A 21,174-nucleotide genomic window follows, 5' to 3' on the forward strand; every position below is an offset into this window, starting at 1 on the left:
ACATTTTTATAGGTCCTTGTCAACACACTCAAGGACAACTTACAAGCAATTAAACAACAAAATCACAACATATATAAAAAAACAATAGGAACACATGATAGAATTATGGTACATCATAAACTAAAATCAAACCGAATAAGCAAGCTTAAATAGATGTGTTTAAGACTGGCTTTAAAGATAAAGACAGTGTCAATGCTGTGAATGTGGTGTGGGAGAGAGTTCCAAAGACAAGGGGCTACTCGGCTGTAACGCTCATGGTAGTCACACGAGCAGATGGTATAATAAGAGTCACAGAGTAGGAAGTGTGGAGATGTGCAGATGTTTAGAGAGAAATGGAGGTATACCCATGTTCTGATGGCTGCTTCCAGCAGGACAACTTACCATGTCACAAAATTCAATTTTAAACTGGTTTCTTGAACCTGACAATAGGTTCAGTGTACTCAAACAGCCTCTGCACTCACCAGATTTAAATCCAATAGACCACCTTTAGAGTGTGGTGGCACGGAAAACTCATGTCACATATGTGCAACTAACAAATCTCCAGCAACTGTGCGATGCTATCACACAAATATGGACCAACAACTCTTAAGAATTTTTCCACCACCTTACTGAAGGTAAGAGAAAAAAGGCAGGTCTGAAGGTAAAAGGGGGTCCAACCCAGTATTAGCAAGGTACCATAATAAAGTGGCCAATGTGTGTGTTATTTTTCGCATAAAAATCAGCTGAATTATGGCCCTTGATTTAAAGTTAAGGTGGTACAGCTTTGCAATGAAGAGGACGTCCAACATAAGCTTTTGGGAAAGCAATTTTTGTCAACAGCACACTTTTTTTATTCCAAATTACCATCCAGTTTTGGGATGAATTTAAATCAAGGTTTCTCTATAATTGTGAACATAAAAGTGAGTGGATAAATACCTTTCTGTACATTTTAGTATACGAGATAGTGATTCACATTTCATTTCACTGGTTGTCCCCCAGAAACAGCACACGCTTGTTTTCACATTTCTTTAAAGATCATCATTTATAACAATGTTTTCAGACTTGACTGCCTCTCAGATATTATCTCCCAGGTATTTATCATTTTATCTGTCTCCCCTGTGTTAAACTGCCTCAATGAAATAAATCAAGATTCACTGCACAATACAAGTAAATCACTATCATAACTATAAAAAATTGATGGTATCCGGCCAATCGCGGGTGGGACCACGGCGGGTGTAGGCTATAATCTGGGTGGACAGTACTGTGCACACACATTTGCAGTAGCAGCAGCTGTAGCTAATTATGGTGTATGTGATTATACTGTTAACATGTCTGCAAGCTGTAAAACACTTTCATTGCTTTAAAAGAAGAGGACAAGCTTCCACGTGTCCAGTGGAGCAGGCAGTGACAGAGACTGGTATCAACAAACAAACAAACAAACAAATAAAAGAGGAGAAGAAAACAACAACACTTTTTTAAAAAAGAACAAGGAAAATCCCATATGAACAGCTGGAAAACTCAGTGTATCCCAGCACACTTGCATTAGTAAAATGTTCCAATATGATATTTCACACCCCCTTCCAAAAAAGCCTGAAAGAGTTTCTTTTGGCTTTGCACTGCTTTCAACTTCCCTTCTGTTCATGAATAAAACACTCACTTTTTCCCTTTATTTTCACTTCCCAGCTCTTTCCTCAGACTATGAATGACTGCAGGAGCCGTTTGAAACTCCTCAGCCCAGCACTAATCACAGGGCTTTCATTCATAACCAATACATACTGTACAGTCACATCAAGAATATGCTGTGTCTGTGTTATGCTCGCACATTTACTTCTTTCTGTCATCAAATTTCAATGAGAGGCTCAATCACACGCTAATGATCCGCGGGTTCCTGCGAGGGAGTGGGCTGAGTATTAATGTGCTCAAAGGCACACATGAATTACTGGAGCACTTTTTTTACTGCCGTTCACCTTCTGTGAAACAACTATTAATGCACCGCTGAGTCACCAGTATGTCTTTACATATTCACTATTATATTATAGATTTGATTTACTTTATAAAAACAAACAAACAAACAAAATAAAAGCTTAGCAATATTGTGAAATTCATGATTATTATTATTATGAGTACTATATATCATTTTACACTATAAAATAGGAAAAGACACAAACAGCAGTGGCCCACAAGAGTTTCCTCGTCATTCAAATCACATACTAAAGCACACCCACAGAGGGCAGAGTTGTTACTTAACACAGAGGCTGAAATTTGGACGTTAAACCAACACAAAGAAGAGGACCACACAAATGAGATGGTCCTAAAACTCACTAAAGAGCGGTTGACGGGGCGATCGTGGCTCAAGAGTTGGCAGTTCGTCTTGGAAGGTTGCCGGTTCGAGCCCTGGCTTGGACAGTCTCAGTTGTTGTGTCCTTGGGCAAGACACTTCACCTACCGCCTAGTGGTGATGGCCAGAGGGGCCGATGGCACGATATGGCAGCCTCGCCTCTGTCAGTCTGCCCCAGGGCAGCTGTGGCTACAACTGTAGCTTGCCTCCACCAGTGTGTGAATGTGAGAGTGAATGAATAGTGGAATTGTAAAAAGCGCTTTGAGGGTCTCAAAAAGCGAAATGCAATCCATTATTATTATTATTATTATTATTATAAAGATCTGTGAAATTAAAGACCAATGAAAGAAACCCCCATCTCCAAAACAGCTGTGATCCTGTGTAAAATGACCCAATTTTTGAAGCGGGGGCTAGCACTGTTGTCTTACAGTAAGAAGGACCCGGGTTTAAATCTTTCTGGATACTCTGGCTTCTTTAAAAATCACTTATAAGCTATAATGTCAGTGTACAGTAATAATGATGTATGCTAAAGTGTGTAGAACATGTTGGGTTTTTTTTTTTTTTTGCATATTTCCATTAAACTGACTGTAGTGTGGAAAACCCTTTTTTCATTTTACAATTGAAAGTGTTATGCAAAAGTTTTGAGCTACCCTTCAAGTCTTTATATCTTCCTAAAAAAATGAGAATGCAACAATTTATCGAAACATATAGAGTATTTCATGCATGATTACACAAGGGGAAAAACAGAGGCGGAACAATTTTAACAAACTTGAAAGTCAAATGCTGGCATGACCACCTTTATTCCTCAGCACAGCCTGAACTCTCTTAGCCAAGCTTTCTTGTCGTTTCTATTAGTAGTGTTCATGAATAGTTAACCAGGTTTTTTGAAGGACATTCAAAGCTCTTATTTGGATGTTGGTTGCATTTCATTCTGTTCTCTGTCAACATTATTTCACACTGATTCAACATTAAGAGGTCTGGGCTCTGGGGAGCCTAATACATGACTGATTGTCAGTGTGTTTGGGATCATTGTCACACTGAAAAATGAAGCTGTTGACAATCAGATGCTTTAATATGGTATTGCATGGTAGAGCAAAACCTGACGACACTTTCTGCATTCAGAATTCTTCAGTTTTGACGAGATCTCCAATACCACAGGATCAAATGCAGCCCTAAACCATGTCACAGCCTCCATAGTCATCTTGTTTTACAGATGGCTGTAAAAACTGCTATCTTAAATTAGTGGCTGTCCAATTCATATACAATTTGACATACCTCAGCCTTTTCTCTTCCTTAAGAATAGCTTCCTGACACCCACCCTTCCATTGATGAGACTTCAACAAACTTTAGATGGATCAACTGATGGGCCAGATGCATCCCCCAGGTTCTGTTTCAGGTCCTCTTTCCTCTCATAATTTTTAAGGGTGTGACTTTCTGATACGGTTCATTTACTGTACATTTTATTTAGGTTTTTAGTCCTGTCACTTCTTCTCTAGTCTGCCAATCGTCCAGTTTTCTCAATTTTTAAGGACATTATGCCAAGACATGCCATATTTTCAGGTAATAGCTTTTTGTAAATCACCTGGATGGTGCAAAAATGTTCAGGTAAAAGGACTGGACTGAAAATAAATGAAAAAGCAGCCAATGTCCAAAGAAAAACCTTCAGAAAAGCTGGAGAACTACCGCTCAAGATCACTTATAAAATGCAAGAAAGTCTGGTTCATTGAAAATACAAAGAAATTAGGGGAGAGTCAAGACTTTTGTACATTACTGCATTGCAGCCACAGCGGGGCAGGGTTTCTTAGACTAAAGAAACCTGCCCCACATTTCCATTCACAGGGGTCATACGCTTTTCTTGGGGCAGTTAAAAGAACAAACATCTATGAGGTCACTGAACAAACACCTACCTGAGTTTAATGTTCAGCAACCAAGAGTTTTCTGACACGTTCACGTACGCCCTGTCAAGATGCTCCCAAAGATGGGCCGTATTGAGGGCGAAGACACAAAAAACTAAGAAGTCTCACTCAGTTCGAATTTCCTGTAGGATTCAGAGCATTGACTTTTCTACAGTCGATGATTCAGAGTAGGACTTATCCAGTGGCGTTTTCATTTTTGTTTCTTAAAAAAAAATCAGTTCATCAACTCAGTTTTAAACTAATGGACACTCATGAGCAACCAAAGTAATTAATTATCATACTTTGTAGTAATTTGTTAATTAGTGCGCTTTCAGTTGTGACATTTATTTCTCAGTACATGAAACAAATATGTGAAGGCAACTCATTTCGTGTATATGATGTTTTCATATAAAAAGTAGGTATTTATATAATTATTTAGAAATATATATACATTTTTTAAATGTATTATAATAATTTTATTGTGGCAGTAAGCCGGGAAAGCGCCATTTGTAACGAGTGACCCGCCTGTACGTAGACGATCTTTGGCTCGGAGTGCGTCTGCGAAATGAAATCCACGGTGTCGTCAGATCCGTAAAGCGTTCCCCCTCTGGCTTCATTAAACAGAAGATATTGGAAAAAAGCTCAAAGACAAGAGCAGTAAGAACCAGACTTTTTCTCGCAATGTCACTGAAACATCCTTAAAGAAGAGTATTGTGTCGTTGCCCACGGACTGAGCACGGGCACAGCAGCCTCCTCCGAGCCGCGCGTGAGCTGGGATGCACTGCCGCTAGCCTGCTATTAGCTTACGCGTTAGCTTTCCGAACAGCTCTGTTTTTACGACGGGACCAAGCAGACCGTAAGTCAAGCTGTTTGAGAACTGCCACATTGCCTTTCTGTCTGCGTTCTGCCATATATTGTTTATTTATTTATTAATTTATTTTACTTTCTGCGTGAACCAGGCTTTGCACGTTGAGCTTGCGGATTTGTTTACCATTTCTCCAGCTTTTTCTCAACAGCTGCATATGTGAACTGGAAGCGGGCCTTCTTTTCACACGAAAATGCATTTCTGCCTTAATTCAGCAGATTTCTGTCAAATGGGCCCTCCATCACTGCGTTGTTCGCCCGAACTCACCGGCGACCTGAATATAGCGTTACCTGAGAAAACTGTACACCTGTGCTGGCGCACCTGTTAGGCTCGTATTTACTACTGCATCCGGGTTTGAGTACAGCCCCAGCCTGTTCTCCAGTATTTGCCTTAATATTTTTTTAAGCAATCATTACGAACTCTTAAATTTGCCATTGATTTAAAGTTACTTGCATCCGTCGACTTATTGTACGTCAGTGTTTATTAATAGCGTTTGCCTCTGATGCTATTTTCGAAGCTTCTAATTACGAATAATTAATGAGACTAATATATGAAATAATGTGCCGTTTGGTATTGATTTAGCCTGTCTAGGTCACTTGATTGAGAGACAAAACCTACTGAACAGTAACTGAAGAATTGTTAAACTATCCGTCCCACAGTACAGTTGCAGTAAGCTGTCTTTATTGTCTTGGGTCGCAGTTGAACAAGAGAAACACGTTTTCTACATCTATTGTAATGTCGTAAGTCAACAGAGATGGCATGGCCAAGTGTGCATTCATAAATGGAAAAGCCTCCTCAGGAGAGGCTTTAGCTAATGTAAACATGGACTACGTGTACTACACCTGCCTTCAAACAATAGGACATTAATACCAGGAAGGATCTACCAAAACCCTGCAACATACAGCAGCGGAAGTTTTAGTCTACTAGTTAATAGCATAGTTCACAAGGACTCAAAGACTGTTTAAGTTACCAAAGTAACACAAATTGATCACAGAATTTGTAGATAAGTTACTGATATTTCTTATGACCTTTTCATTAACTTGGGTTAGACAGTGAAGCTCTGCTTCATCAGTGCATTCATTTGTTACCTGCTAGACTCTCTTAAAAGTTACTTTAGTTCCCCAAAGCCAGGGACTGAGCCGCCTCAAAAGCCTTGCGCACACTCTTCTGCTCTCAAGTTTGTCACATCAAATGCTGTCATAATAAGAAGAATATATTACAGTGGTATTGGAAACTGTAGGTGAGGGACTCAGCTTTGTATACCAAGTGGGGTTATGTGTTAAACGGAGTAATTTGCTTCGAAGCTGCAGTTCTAAGATCTTTTCACATTAAGAATTAACAATATATACCACAAATCACCCACGCATCCATAATTATCAACCTGCCTTTATTTCTTTTGCAGTAAATGTAGGGGAAAAAATGTAGTCTTCACAAATTTATCAGCATTAGAGCAAGTTTGTTTTTTTTGTTGTTGTTGTTTTGTTGGGGGGAATTATAATGATCTCTTCAGTATACATTGTAGAAACAGTGTTTTTGAAAAAGGCTTCCAAAATGCAATTTTTGTATGTTACTACACCCAGAGGAGCTGTTCGGTCATGGAAACCTAATGCCATTAAGCCCCTTTTATACAGTTTCTTTGCGCTGATGTTTATGTCAGTGGAGGTTTGAAACTGTGCAGTTGTTGAGTCGGGAGAGTGTTGGTGACGTTTACATTCTCAGCGCCTCAGCACTCGCCAACCATGCTCTCTAACTTTCCATGGAATACCACTTTTTGGATGAATTGATGTGGCTCTCAAATACTTCCACTTTGCAGTAATAATAAAACTCGCTTTAACAGTGGTACACTATTACAGTACCATACTTAAATTCAGTGAACTTTTTAGAGTGACCTATTGTTTCACTAATATTTGTAAAAGCAGTCTGCATAGCTTGATTTTTATACGCCTTAGCAACTAGATGGAAAGAATTTGAATTCAGTGAGGCTGTGTTTCTCAAACCTTTTGCTTTGATTTCCATTTTCACTGTCTAATATGAACTCAATCGCTGACTTCACAGGTAAACCTCTGAAAGTGCTGGGAGAGTTAGGTCTGGGCATTGTCCAAAGTTGCACACATGTAGCAAACAGTAAGAAATTTGGTGTATCAGATGCTACTTGAATTTGGTTTTGGCTATATGTGGTGCCTGGGTATAGCATGCCTGAAGGTGGACATGTGACACCCGCTCACTCACTGTGTATTGTTTGGACAATTACCTGCTTTGTTCTTATATGGTCTCAGTCAGATTAGCCTATTAAACAAGTTAAAGACAATTGAATACCCTGCTTGACTGATTTAGGTACGTGTGTTTTCCAATACAGCTCCATCAGGTTATATCTGGAAAAGTTTTTGTGGAGAAATGTCATTATTATAGGCATTAGCTTTAGCATTTAGCTTTGTGCATTAAACTGAACTGTGGCCCTCATTGGTGAATTTATTATTACTGTCAAATATGATGTCCATATTACTGCATGTTTATATTTTTGGGTTTTAAATGAATGTGTGGCAAGCTGCATCAGTTTGAGCCATTAAAATGACTGGAGCGTTGTGATGTAAACATTTTGCTGTTTCCCTTCACTTTGGGTTTTTAGGGAGTGGATGCTGGTCACACAAAGTCGTGTAATTGTGCTTTAGAACAGAGTGGCCACTTAACCGAAGCGGCTCATTGTACTGTCTGCATCTGTGTCTAGTACGGGGGTCTTTCATAGGTGTGTTGTTTTTATCCCGAGCGGTAGCCTTGCTCTTTGAAAACCACCTCCTCGCTTGTTTGTGGTAATTATAATCCCATCTGCTTAATGGTTGGGCTGTTTAGACTAAGCTCTTTTGGTCTCTTCCCTTCAAAGCATTTTCTAGACAGCTTTTCTATCTCTGCCACTTTTAATTTATTTACACGTGGTAGTTTTTAGTTTACTCACTTTGTCTCTCTCTCTCTTTCTCTCTCTCACAGGCATAGTGCATTATGACAGACAGCATTATGAATAAAGCTGCCACAATGGAGATTCCTATCAACAGTAACGGTGACACAGGGACACTAACAGAAGACGACAGCCTTGAACAGGTAGGTCGGGCTGCTGCATCAGTTCAGTCTCTTGTGTGTAAAACTTGTAGAAAACCCTTTTTGTTTTTTTGTGACACAACAAAACCTAATTTGTATTTTAAAGTCGGATAGCTGCCAACAGAGTACACATGAAACAGAGCTGTTTATCTTTTTATTTGTTGTAAAGAATACATTAATTATCTTTTTTGTGTTTGTATTTCTTTGTAAACAGTTTATGGTGTATTATAAATCTAAAAGGACTTTTCTGTCTTTTGCCAGGCGCTCAGATTATTTTGTGCTTCAATTTTTATCCAAAAGAATGAAACAAAGGAAAAGCATCGATGTTTCAGCCAGTGGTGGATCTTTCAAATTAGAGCCTGTAGGGAAAATTGAACCTAGATACTTTAGCCTTTTGATTACATCAGGTTTGATTATGTGTTGTTAATGGTGGTTGGCTCAGTAATATTAAAAATGTGTACTTTTTTGAGTTTTAAGTTTGAATTTGACATAGTGGATTTTTTTCTTAGCTGCTACAAGATTAGCCTGGTATGCTTGTTCCTTTCACACCATTCACAGCAAAGTGTGAATAAGTACAAGCTGTATGGACAGTACAGTTTAGATAATGTTATTATTAACAACTGTAAGCCTTGAGTGCTTTAGTATACAAACTAGCGACCTACTGTTTATTTACCTTTTTCCTTTATTTGACTTAATGCACTGAATGGTCACTCACAGGCAGGATCCAGATCTTACAGTAATTTTAAATGAAGTTAGTTTTCTGCACAGGTTTATCTGTTGTTTGACGCGTTGCCTACTACACAATATCACAAAGCCTTGTGTTATGTAGCTTGCATACCAAGAACTGTGGAAAGAGCTTCCACTGGGAAATCAGGTGTTGGAGACCAGCTGTTTCCCTGAGAACAGCTGTTCCCACTAACATATAAAGGGATATATATAAATATATATCAATCAATCAATCTGTGATGCACTATATGTCTATATTGATCTCAAGTGTTGGATTCTCACACATTTTTCCCCAGGTGAGAACTGCTTCAGAATGGGGGTGGGGAAAACACTTTAAATGGACAAGACAATATGAGATTTGGATTAAGTAAAGTAGTAGTGGATTCTCTGAGAGATATTGGGAACAGATTGTTAGCTGTCTTCCATCTCAAGGCACACCTTGTTGGGCAAACAGGCTGAAGATCCTGCCGGAAACACTGGCAGGGAACTGCATTAGGGTATTTGCTCACCAAACTATGTGCTCAGCTCACACGTAGTACAAGAACAACCTTCCTTCTCGGAAAGCTTACAGTGTGTTGCGTGTGTTCAACCATTTGGTGTGACTACCTCAGTTTAATATGTTTATGTATGAGAAGTGTTCGGCTGCACTGTTTTGTACTGGATATTAACCAGTTGTCATAGCAACTCTGCAATTAATCTGAAACTGGCGATGCTTTGTCCTTGGTTGAAAGCCCTGTGAAATCGGATTGATATCTGCTGCGCAGCACTTGATTTAAAGCTGCACAAGTCTGTTATTTCTCACATGGGATGAAGACTGGCAGGTAAAGAAAAAGCAGGTCCAGTTTCAGATGTTGCAACATCATGTGCATGACAGAAAAAGGATGGTGACTGGCAGCTTGACAGTGACAGAGACAGCACTGACTGCCAGCAACGTCTTGGCAGCAAAGGCTGTCTGGTGTCTCTTCAGATAATAGCATTTTAAGATGCTTGTACCATCATACACAGTTTCTCACAGGTGGTTACTTGTGCAAATGAATCTTTATTTATATACATATCCTATGGGTAGTTGTAAAGTTATATCTTTTCATGCTTTGGCTTGACTTGTGTTAGTGTGCCTGCAAAGGAATTGAACCTGTACAAACAAAGTGTCGAGGGAGGGATCGGCGTTTGCGTCAGCTTTCTCCCACATTAAACAGATGTCATAACACAAGGCAGAGCTGTAAGGAAGCGTTCCAATGACTGAATGATGATAAAGCATAGCTAAAACAGACTTTTGGTTAAAATGTATTTGCGTAGATATAATGCCCCCCCTCCCTTTTTTTTTTTTTTTTAAAGGTCTTGGTATTTAATTGTTTGTTTGTTTTTAAGCCATTAAAAATTTTGTTTAGAACAGTAGAAAAACAAGAAAATGTTGATTTTACCTGTCAAGTCAAATTCAAATTGTGTTCAGTTTTTAAATGGTGTTTAGAATATAGGAAGTCCTGCTAATTCAAGCAGCCACGTGGAGCTACAGGTGCTCTTTACCTCTCTGGCATCTTTTTCCAGATTGGGCCAGAGGTAAAGCAGATGTTTCCATAGAAAACAGGACATTGCCTTGACTAGAGAGTTGAGGCTATGTGGCCACTGATCACTGTTATGCTTATTAAAGATAAGAGGTTTTATGAACTACTAACACAGTTTGGCTAAACCAATTGGTCGGCCTTTGCGGGATGGTCTAGACCAGCAAATATTATTATATTGAACTCTGTTTGGCTTGAAGGTAAAACATTATTTTTGGCACTGTTTGTTTCAGTTAAAGTATTGTTGGGGAATTTTTTTCCCACTTGTCAGAGTTGTGAAATCTGGAGTTGGGGCACTAAAACTTTGCTTGTCTGGATTTATTTTTGTGTCTGCGTTCAGTTCCTTTTAATATTTTCCCCTCCCTTCTTAATGTTGTCACTTTTAATGTCCATGTCTTGTATGAATAGCTTAATCTTTACAGTGTTGTGTTAGAGTCTGTATTTTCTTTTTTCCAGACAGTGACAGTGAATATTATAAGCAGCTATGGCATCACATTGGAGATCGAATGCAAACATGTTCACCATGTAGACTAGACTCTTGAAATTATCACATAATCTAGTCTAATGATGCAACCTGACAAGCTGTGATATAAGTCATCACTGCTCTCCATCCTGCATCACTGCTGTCTGTGGACATTGCAATGGTTTTTCTGAGATTTCGTTTGCATCCTCCTATCTTGTTTCATATTTCAGTCATGGATTTTTTCCTTTTTGTCTCCTTTTCTGTTTGTTTCTTTTTCTGTTGTTGTTCTTGTTGTGTTTGTCAACCCACCCCCCCACCCCCACTCCCCCTCCTCCATCTCTGTGCAGGCTGCAAAGCTGCAGTGGAGCTTAGATGAGAAGGTAGGGAGCTCCAGAGGCACCAGGGTGAGCAGGCCATTTGTGCATTTGCGTGTATGTTGTAGTATGGTGTGTAGTACTGCTCAGTGGTTTGACTTCAAGGGGAATTAAATTGCCTTGCATCGCTGCACTGGTTTGTTTCACAAAATGTCAGATATTTGATCTTTAATTCAAACCACTGTGCAGCTTGCCTGGTAAACTTACTCCTACTAACTGTAGCTAGAAAGAGTCTCCAAACACTGACATGTTTCGTGGGATATCCGTCAATTTGCGATGTTATGCTCCATTTGATTATTAGATGCAAAGATGTCTAGTGTGTGTTGTTTTCGGTTGCCTAAGGTAGCCCAGATAGAGTGTGTGTGTGTGAGTGGGTGAGATGCCTAAATTTTTAGTGGGTGATGGTTAACAAAACAAGATTGTTCTGTTTATACTAATGGTCTTTATTGTCATACTAATGCTGTGTTGTTGATGTGATTTTGCTTTACTTGTTTTGATGTGTAAGTCGGTGTTTATTACAAAAAAGAAATATTTAATTCTGCAGGTCTGACTACAAGATGAGTCTTAAAAACCTGATAATGCCCTGAAGCAAAGCTTTCAGGACATTAAAGATGGGTCAAATCAAAGCAGTTGTAATTTTTTTTTCTGACTCTAAGGTTGTATCGCATATGTTATGTGTTTGTTTACAAAGCGGAAATAGCCATTTCCCTTGCAGGGCGTTATTCTGTAATTTCCTTATCACATACTGTGTAGTCTAAGCATGAGCATTTGAAAATGTGGGCTCCTTTGTTCTTTTTTTTTCTTTTTAATGGTCAGAAATAACAGAAAAAACAGACTTCCATTAAGTAACTCTGTTTATCTAAACTAAATGAGGCAAATGTTTAGCAACTTATCAGATGTCCATTTGTTACATCCTCTTTTAGATGATTTAACTCATAGTTAAATTACTTGATGTATGAAAAAGAGGCTTTCCTGCAGACATGAACACATTTTCAGTCTTTTTTTAAGTTCTTAGGCTCCTTTTTTTCTCGATTTTCCTTCCTTATAATCCTACGTATTTTTTAAATTGCTGATACTTCAGCAGGAAGTCAAACAAAAGAGAACAGCAGCTTAAACAAAACCCGAGGGAGAGAGTGGCTCATAACCCAACTCTGCTCGTGAGCCTAAACTTCAAAGAAGCCTCTGATGGCGATTATAAGTAGAAATTTACTTATTTGTGCTTTTCCATAGATTACTGCAGTCACTGTCTGGATTAAACTCTGAGTATATTACAGCTGTGTATAGAAGTTCAAGTTTGCAGGAGATTCAGATCACTTGGATTAATTATTGACGGACATGTTAGTCATGTGTTTTCTGTTTTTTCACACGCTTTCATACAGTTTTTCCATTTTGCTTCCTAACATTCCTCACGTGGTATTTGTCTTTGTGGATAACCTTTTGACTGAGGCTTTAGCCTATGTTATCTTAATTTGGCTCTCAAGTCACAATCTCCTTTCTGTATATTCCTTCCCCAACCCATCTTTTTATTCCGCCCATCCTTTTTCTTTTTCTTTTTTTGTTAACATTACATTTTGTAGGACCTGCAGCAGGTGATGGTATCAGGTCCCAATCTCAACGAGACTAGCATTGTATCTGGGGGCTATGGAGGAACAGCAGAGGGCATTATCCCCACCAGTTCAATCAAAGGTAGAGTGCTGCTTCACTCTTTGTTCCCATTACTCATTTGTGATGTTTTTTTCAGGCTCTGTACTGTCTCTGACTACCCACAAGATCATGCTGCAATTAATTTATTATTACCTACTGACTGTGCTTTAAAAGGTAGTGCCTATTGGTGGTTTGATCCCTGGCTGTTTCATTCTGCATGCCAAGGTGTCCTTGGGCAAAATACTGAACCCCAGTGTGAATTTGTGTGAATGTTAGAAAGCATAGAAAAGGTGCTTGTGTGAAAGGTGGCTAGTATTACTACTATTACTCAGATTACATGTTCTGCTGGAGGATATTTAGGAATTCTTGGTACCGTGATGATGATAATTTAAAAAACAAAACAAAAAAAACAAACAGTCAGGCTGATACCAGTACTGATGTCTTTTTGCCACACAACTGATGGCACCCAAATGACAAACACTGGCGACTGCCATCAGTAAATGTCATTATTCGCTGATGGGCTAGTTGCAGTCTACAACACTGATAACAGGGTTTGGGTGGTGTAGCTGTGCATTTCTAATACTGATTTTATGAAAGCACATTTTTCCATACAGTGATGCTTCTACTGGAAGTGCTGTGCATCATAAAACATGTTCTTAAAATGCAGCTAAACCTGTTTGAAAACAAACAGTAGCCTTGATAGCCTTGATAGCAAGAGTCATTTACCATCACATATGGCTGAGGAGGGGGGAAAAAAGCAGTCCATAATTTATTTATGTTTTTTAAGCGGTAAGGTGATGGTGTAGAGGGCTTCAGCATGAAAACTCTACACTGAAACGGAAATATCACCAAGGTCGTGCAATAGCCACACTGTTTGTACTTTTGTAAAAAAAATAGTATTTTTTTTTGTTCCTTTGGCAACTAAAGAACCATTAAAAGAAACGACTTAATCCATGATGATGTTGTTTTTATGTATCTGATAATGGTGATCATAGATATAACTGAAGCTGGCTTATCTGTCCTTTCATCAACCTTAAAAAGATTTTTAAGAATTTGTTTTGCAATAAGAGGAGTAGAGGTTTTTGTTGTTGTTGTTTCAAATGATGGTGCATATAAAGAAAGTTTTAAATGGAAATAGTTAAAACTTTATTTAATAAAAATAATTCTTTATCCCTCCCTCTCTCACAGGCCCTGCTGTGCACTACAATGCTGAGTTTAACAAAAGGATCCCAGTTACAGGATTAGGTGCCTTAACCGTATTGTTGTTAATAATAGAGAGCTTATTTCCAAAATACTGTTTACTTTTTACATTTCGCATTGTTTTTACAGTTACATCTGTAAATGCCATTGACAAGGTTAGTTAGGGTAAAGTAAGGTGATTAAAGAAGATCTCAAGTGCATTAAAAGTGCATTTTGATTTCTTTCTGTCTTTGATTGTTCTCAGAGTGTGGATAGCTCATTTTGGAAATATGCTCTGTGTAGAGTGTCCTTTTCTTTCTTTTTTTAGGTGACTGGGAATTGACTTGTCTGCCCTTTTTCACCAGTTTTTCCTCTTTTTCAGTGGAAACAAGGGCATTGCACTTACCTCTGCCTGCTGCTCTTTTTGTAGACACCTTGTGGCTTTTTCTATAACAGTATTTCTTTCTCATTTGTAGGTTTTGGGTTGGTTTCTCTTGTAAGGTGTGGGTGTGCACCCACTGAACCAAATCCATCTTCATGCTTATTAACTCACTCAAGGAGGTTATGTTTTTTTGTAGTGTGTGTGCCATTCTTTGTCCAAGTAGCTTGAAAAGTTTTAAATGAATTCTGATAAAACTCTGCGTGGGTGTAGAGGGGGTTGTGTTAATAATACAATAAAATTTGACTTGCATCCATCAAGGTCTACAAGGTCATCTTAATAATTTATTGATCAAAACAAGTTACAAGTTATAATTTAGAAACTATTATTCTTACAACTATCTTGTGTATTGTCAACACTAAGTATCATGTCACATTTGACCTCTGACCTTTCCTTCAAGGTCAATAGATTGATCTGAAGTGATAATAATATAATAATACATATTAATTATTATTTGCCTTTAAACATATGCATATAGTGAATGATATATGGGGATTGTAAGTGTCACGGTACTATAGACTTCTGACCTCTTCTCTAAGGTCAAATAAGGTAAAACTTTCTTATCCTAATCTGTTTATATTGGGAATGTTTAGGAAATTATACTGATGTGTGTAATCCATGCAAACATCTGTCATGCTACCCTAATATGAATCTTACTGTACTATGAACATCTTGAAGTATGTTTTAAAAGACCAAAGAAAACAAAATGAATATACACAAACTACAACCCTATTCCCATGAAAGTAAATTCTGCCCCGAGAGTGAGCTCCCTTGGCTTGAGCTTTTTAAATTTTACATTCTGTTAGTTTTCCCATCTGCTGTTATTTAGTAAAAGCTTTAACCAGTTCGCTCCACACACAGCATCCTAGCAGTTAGTGTGATCACTGCTCATTTCTCTGCATTGTTCACTGACTGTCATGTACTTAATGTTGCCTTTTCATCTTTGTACTTTTCTATTTTTGTGCTCCACCTTCTTTTTGCAATTCCCTCCTACATGCATGATTCTTGTCCCTTTCTCCCTTTGTTTATCTTGTGGTCTTGTTTGCATCTCCCTGCATTTTCCCACATCTTCCTCGTACCTCGTTATTATTCTACTTTTGACATTTTTCAAACTTAACGTCTGTTTAAAACATAAATATCAAATTACCCTAAATATTCCCTTAATTAGTAAAAACATGTAAATTCCACTCCCACTCCTTACCATAATTAATGCTCACCGAAAATCATTCTGTCGTCCAAACACCCATTTAACGTCATAGAGCTGCGTATGAAGGCCAGGCAAAGTAGCAGTCCTGCCATCTGTCCAATCGCACGAAAATCAAGGTACTGAAGAGGGAAAAATGATGTTCGCAGCCTCTACATTGATTATTTAGATTGCCAATATAACAGTGTGAATATTGCAGTATTTCTTTAATCAGCTTCATAAAAAGGATTTGGTGTCTTCCAAAAAAGTCTTGTTTTTCTGTTCTGCCAGTATTTCTATCCAGTTTAGTTTTAGTGTTTTCCTGCTCTGTAGTCACTCATTAACGCTCTCTGATTTATGTTTAAGGGTTGGCCGTGGCTTACAGAATAACAGATGTTAAACAATCCTCAGTCTAAACTTTCTTAGATCCTGGACACTTTCAGTGGTTAAAAAAATCCAGTTTCATCTGATTTTGTATGGGGTCATTTTGCTGTCCAAGAAGGTTTTGCTTGTGTTCATGTGTTTGTGTTACTATATTTGGGTGTTCCAACTCAGGTTCAAACATGCACCACAGCAGCAGCAGCTCATCAATGACGGCAGAGGAAACGACCCGCGGTGTGGCTGTGGAAAAGCTAGAAACAGTGAAGAAATGGGGTCTGAATACTTACAAGGTATCTGAGATTTTGTTATATTGACTGAGTAGAACTGTGATTAGAGAATAGCGTTATTGTAAAATGGTAATTTTTCAAATTTAAATGTATTTTTGTGTAACTCGTGTCTCTTTGTTCCTTCCCACCGTGTCATAGTGTACAAAGCAAATGATCTCAGAGCGTTTCGGTCGGGGTTCCCGGACCGTGGACCTGGAGCTGGAGGCTCAGATTGAGGTGCTGAGAGACACTAAACGGAAATACGAGAATGTGCTACGACTGGCCAGAGCTCTGACCAACCATTTCTATAACATGGTGCAGACACAGCATGCACTTGGCGACACTTTTGCTGACCTCAGTCAGAAATCTCCCGAGCTTCGGGTGAGATGTCACTTTGTATTTTAACTGTTTGTGGATTTGTTGGTGAGCCACACTGATGCCAGTATGATTATTAGGTTTATTAGCCATTTAAAACCTTTTTTTTTTTTTTGCTTACAGGATGAATTCGGTTACAATGCAGAGACTCAGAAGTTGCTGTGTAAGAACGGAGAGACTTTACTTGGTGCCATTAACTTCTTTGTGTCCAGCATCAATACGTTAGTCAACAAGACCATGGAGGACACCCTGATGACTATCAAGATGTATGAAAATGCAAGGTTAGTACATGGAGTACATAATTAAATCAGGGGCCTTAGCATTATTCTAAATGAATAATTGTGTTTCATACCTGCTCTTTTGCGTAAATCTGAAGCTGCTTGCTAACAAATTTACTATATCCACTTAAAAGATGGCAATAATGTCAGTAATGATGCATTTGGTGTGCTTCTACTGCCCTCCAGTGGCCAATATGATCTGTTAAAATAGTTTAATATAAAATATCTAAAATTTCAATTAATATATAATGTAAACAGTAATAGATAAACTATGAATGTATTTATTAATGTGAAGAAATACACAATTGGTTTAAGCAAGATTGGATGCAAACTGCATGTTGGCTGGTTGAATAAACCTCACCCCTCAGCAACTCTTAATTTAATGGTTGTGTCAAAATCGCCCATTAGCTGTGACCAGACCAACAGTTAGACCTTCGAGTCAATATATTATTCGAATCATTAGGAAATATTTCTGAACGACCAGCTATGGGGCAGAGTTGGCATATTATATATGAAACTGACAGATGAGAGAAATAACTTTTTTGATTTGTAGCTCTGAAATAGAAACTGTTATTTTGTTTGATCCTTTATCTCCAAGGACCTCGCTAAAAACTCCTATTTTAATTTTATTTATGATGAAATTTTAAAACAAAGCATTATTTTGTCAAGATTGTTGCACTGTATCATCACCTCTCCTTTTGTGTACTTTTAGACTAGAGTATGATGCCTACCGGTCAGACCTTGAGGAACTGAGTATGGGTCCAAGAGATGCTGTAGCCATGGCCCGTATAGAATCTGCTCAGCAACAGTACCAAGTCCAAAAGGACAAGTACGAACGTCTTCGCTCAGATGTTGCCATTAAGCTCAAGTTTCTGGAGGAAAATAAGGTTAGAAGCACAATTACATCATCATGAATGAAAAAACACCTTTATCCAGGTTTAATTTAAGTTCTGTCATTCATGATGTGCACAGACTAAATCCCTAACTCTCTGGTGTCTTTCAGGTGAAGGTGATGCATAAGCAGCTCCTTCTCTTCCATAATGCCATATCAGCATACTTTGCTGGCAACCAGCAGCAGCTTGAGCAAACGCTGAAGCAGTTCAATGTAAAGTTGAAGCCCCCAGGGGCTGACAAGCCCTCCTGGTTAGAAGAGCAATGAGAGGCCCTCGCTGGACCTCCTGTAGCCTCCTTCTCAGCCAACAACTCCACCTGTTACCTGTTGAAACCCCCAATTTAACAGAGGACCACTACAGAGAGAAACAAAAAAATAACTGATTGGATGAAGATTCAAGATGAATGCATGGCAGGATGTTTGGACGGATGAATAACAGGGTATTAGTCGTGAATGAGCTAAGTGCAGCAGGAAACCAAGTGGCCAGTTTCATGAAGAGTCAGAGGGCTTTTAGTGCCTCTTTTCCCAATTTCCTTTTTTTCACTTTAACCTCTCTTTGTGCTTTGTTCCCTGAAAATCCTTTAACCGTTCCCTTCCCTCTCTTATACTTGACTCAATCCCAATCTATCTCAACACTTTTTTGCTGTGTGAACTTGTTAGTCATGTTTATGGCCATCATTGTATTCCTCAAGTGCTCCCAGTTCTTAACTTAAACCAGACACAGACACACACACACTCAGATATCAGTAAACATCACTTCAAAACTCCCAGACCTTATCTCTCTCCTAGTGTGCCTCCTTATATATGAGCTGATCAGTTAAAAGAAAGCATGGCCTGAAGGAAGAAAGACAAGTTCATAAAAAAATATTTCCAACTACACATAAAAGGGTTTTTACACGGTTTACTGGATTCTTCAAACTATCAAATCAATGTACATTTCAAATTTAAGTACTGTTTTATTTTTCAAATACATACGTGATTGTTTGTAGCACATAAAAACCCCCACAATGTTGTGTTTAGCCATTTGGTTAATTTGGCATCTGATCTCCTTTTTTTCTTAATTATTTTCCATCTGTTCAGCTGTCCTGTATGTCTTGTGTTTAAAGTGAAGGAAGGTCTGCTGTTTGGGACAATATGTGCTGGTCTTCTGGATTACAAGCACCGCAGTGCTCAGTCTGAAATTTTTACTCATAACATGAAAATCCTTTGACTTTGAATCTTATATGCAACAATCGTTGACGATTCCACAGCTTTCCAAAGTCATACTGGTTCAAGTCTTTACTAATTTTATTTTATTTTCCCAAAGAGAACAGATAGGCCTGTTTGTTGAATGACAGGACTTAATATGTTTACATTGGTTAAGCCTGAAGCATCCCTGTGAGAGAAGGGTATTTCAAGCAAACTTGACTGGATTCACTTAACCAGAAATAATAAATTTCACTCTCTTTTACATTTGCACATGGTACATTAATATGTGCATTTTTGTTTTTTATTTTATCTTTTTAACGTTAACAAGGGCATGTTATTGGGTCATATCATTTAGTCCTCCTGAAGCAGAACACATTCGTCTATAGTTACCTTTCTTCATACTGAAGATTACTGTAGCTGTCTGATATAACTCATATTAATATTTAAACCTCTTGTGATTAGTGGTTGGGGTTGGATGTAATAACACTAATGATCCATCTGTGTTTTCTTAATGTAAACATTGTTATAGTAGTAAACAATCATCAGTCGTTGACAATTAAAATATAGCACATGTTGAACTTTTAATCATCACTTTTAATCATCACTGTATCACGTTTATTATATTTTGAATTCAACATGTTGTACACAAAATTATCCAGTTTAAGACATTTTGCAGATGACATGCTGAAATGAATTCCTTTACCAAACCAAATCTGTAATTGATCTACTCAAAACAACCTCTAAATTTAGAAAGTGACGTGGCAAACCTCTGTCAACTTGAAGGGAGAACCTAATGTAGTGAATGTTTAACCATGCTGCATTTAACTCATGGGAGCCTCTAGTGACAGATGGGAGTGCTCCACGAAACCTCCATCAGTTAATGGGTGACTTCTCTAGCTTCTTGTCCCTGCATTTGCATGACACACAGCAGTCCAAAGTATAGGTGCAGATATGTGCGCTCTCACTGATGTTGTGCTCTTTGCCTTCTGCGCGCTAGCTCGCATGGACTACGTCTGTTGATTTCAATTTTGGAAACGACTGAAGCAAAATCCACAACATTTCACTGTGTACTCGTAAAGACTGCTTAGAAAAGCAAATGGCGAAATTCTAAAGTTTGTTTGGCTTCTGTTTTTTTTTTTTTCCTGAATTTTATGAGTTTTGGCTAAAGAAGTCATTCAGCATGACCTTTCTCGTGGCTAAAACTGCAGTTTCACTGGCCAGCTGCTGGTCTGTTTGACCATCACGAAGCAATATTAACAAGATGTGACTCCTCTTTTCCAAAAGCTGTCCTTTTGATATTCCTAACCCTTACACCAGACTGAATGGCAATAGGATTTGGTTTTGTTTCACTGTGGTAAATCCTCCTCTAAGTTTGGGGAAAAAACACCAACCATGTGAAAAGTGAAAAACATTTGAAGTAACTTTTACTAGCAACCTCGCTAGTCCTCTAGATTATTGTCGAGAAAGATCAAGATTTATAAAACGAGATGTTTTATTTGTGTACAATCAATGTTTTCTAGGCTGAGCTGGTGTATTGTACTGTATGGATGATTGCAGACAAAATATTTATGATAAATGAAGTGGTGTAATGGATTGATGTGATATTTTGCCTTCATTCCTCACTCACACCCGAACAGTCCTACCCCACCCCAAGGGAACTAAAATTAAAAGTACACATTTTCAAAAGCTTTGTCTTCATTTTATTCTGTTTTGTGTTGCACTAAGAGTGTGTGTGCATTTGTTTACTTCCTGAAAGTAGATGAAGAAGTAACTCTGGAAATGGCTGAATAAACTTTAGTCTTATAATTAACCAGGTATTCAGGAAGTATCTTAACCATCATTTGTTCAAATTGCTCTACAGTTGGATTCTTTCTCAGAGAAACTAAACTAAACTACTGTGCAAGTCGTGATCCACCTATCATTTCTCTATTTTACTATGAAATGTGGAGATGGGTATAGCAAATTATTGAAAGTTAGAATTACAGGCACCCTTCCACTGACACCATTTCTGATGAGGCTTTGGCAGAGGGCACTGAAGGGCCAGATGTATCTTGAGGATC

General features: G+C 38.3%; 1 protein-coding gene across 4 annotated transcripts; it reads left to right on the forward strand.

The window, feature by feature from the left end:
* Positions 1-4,766: 4,766 nt before the first annotated feature.
* Positions 4,767-20,800, forward strand: arfip2b (ARF interacting protein 2b). Of its 4 annotated transcripts, none has more exons than XM_006800094.3 (9): positions 4,767-5,068; positions 8,060-8,170; positions 11,263-11,319; positions 12,867-12,975; positions 16,290-16,405; positions 16,541-16,762; positions 16,880-17,037; positions 17,747-17,921; positions 18,038-20,800. In XM_006800094.3, the coding sequence occupies exons 2-9, from the start codon at positions 8,072-8,074 to the stop codon at positions 18,191-18,193; spliced, it is 1,092 nt and encodes a 363-aa protein (XP_006800157.2). In that variant the 5' UTR covers positions 4,767-5,068; positions 8,060-8,071; the 3' UTR covers positions 18,194-20,800. The 4 variants fall into 4 exon arrangements, with proteins under 4 accessions (XP_006800157.2, XP_006800159.2, XP_006800158.2 ...); XM_006800096.3 differs by having other exon boundaries at positions 11,263-11,295; XM_006800095.3 differs by having other exon boundaries at positions 4,767-4,869.
* The last annotated feature ends 374 nt before the right edge of the window (positions 20,801-21,174 follow it).

The sequence above is a fragment of the Neolamprologus brichardi genome, chromosome 10 (genome assembly GCF_056152115.1).
Source record: "Neolamprologus brichardi isolate AB-2024 chromosome 10, ASM5615211v1, whole genome shotgun sequence".
In the NCBI taxonomy this organism is placed as follows: domain Eukaryota; kingdom Metazoa; phylum Chordata; class Actinopteri; order Cichliformes; family Cichlidae; genus Neolamprologus; species Neolamprologus brichardi.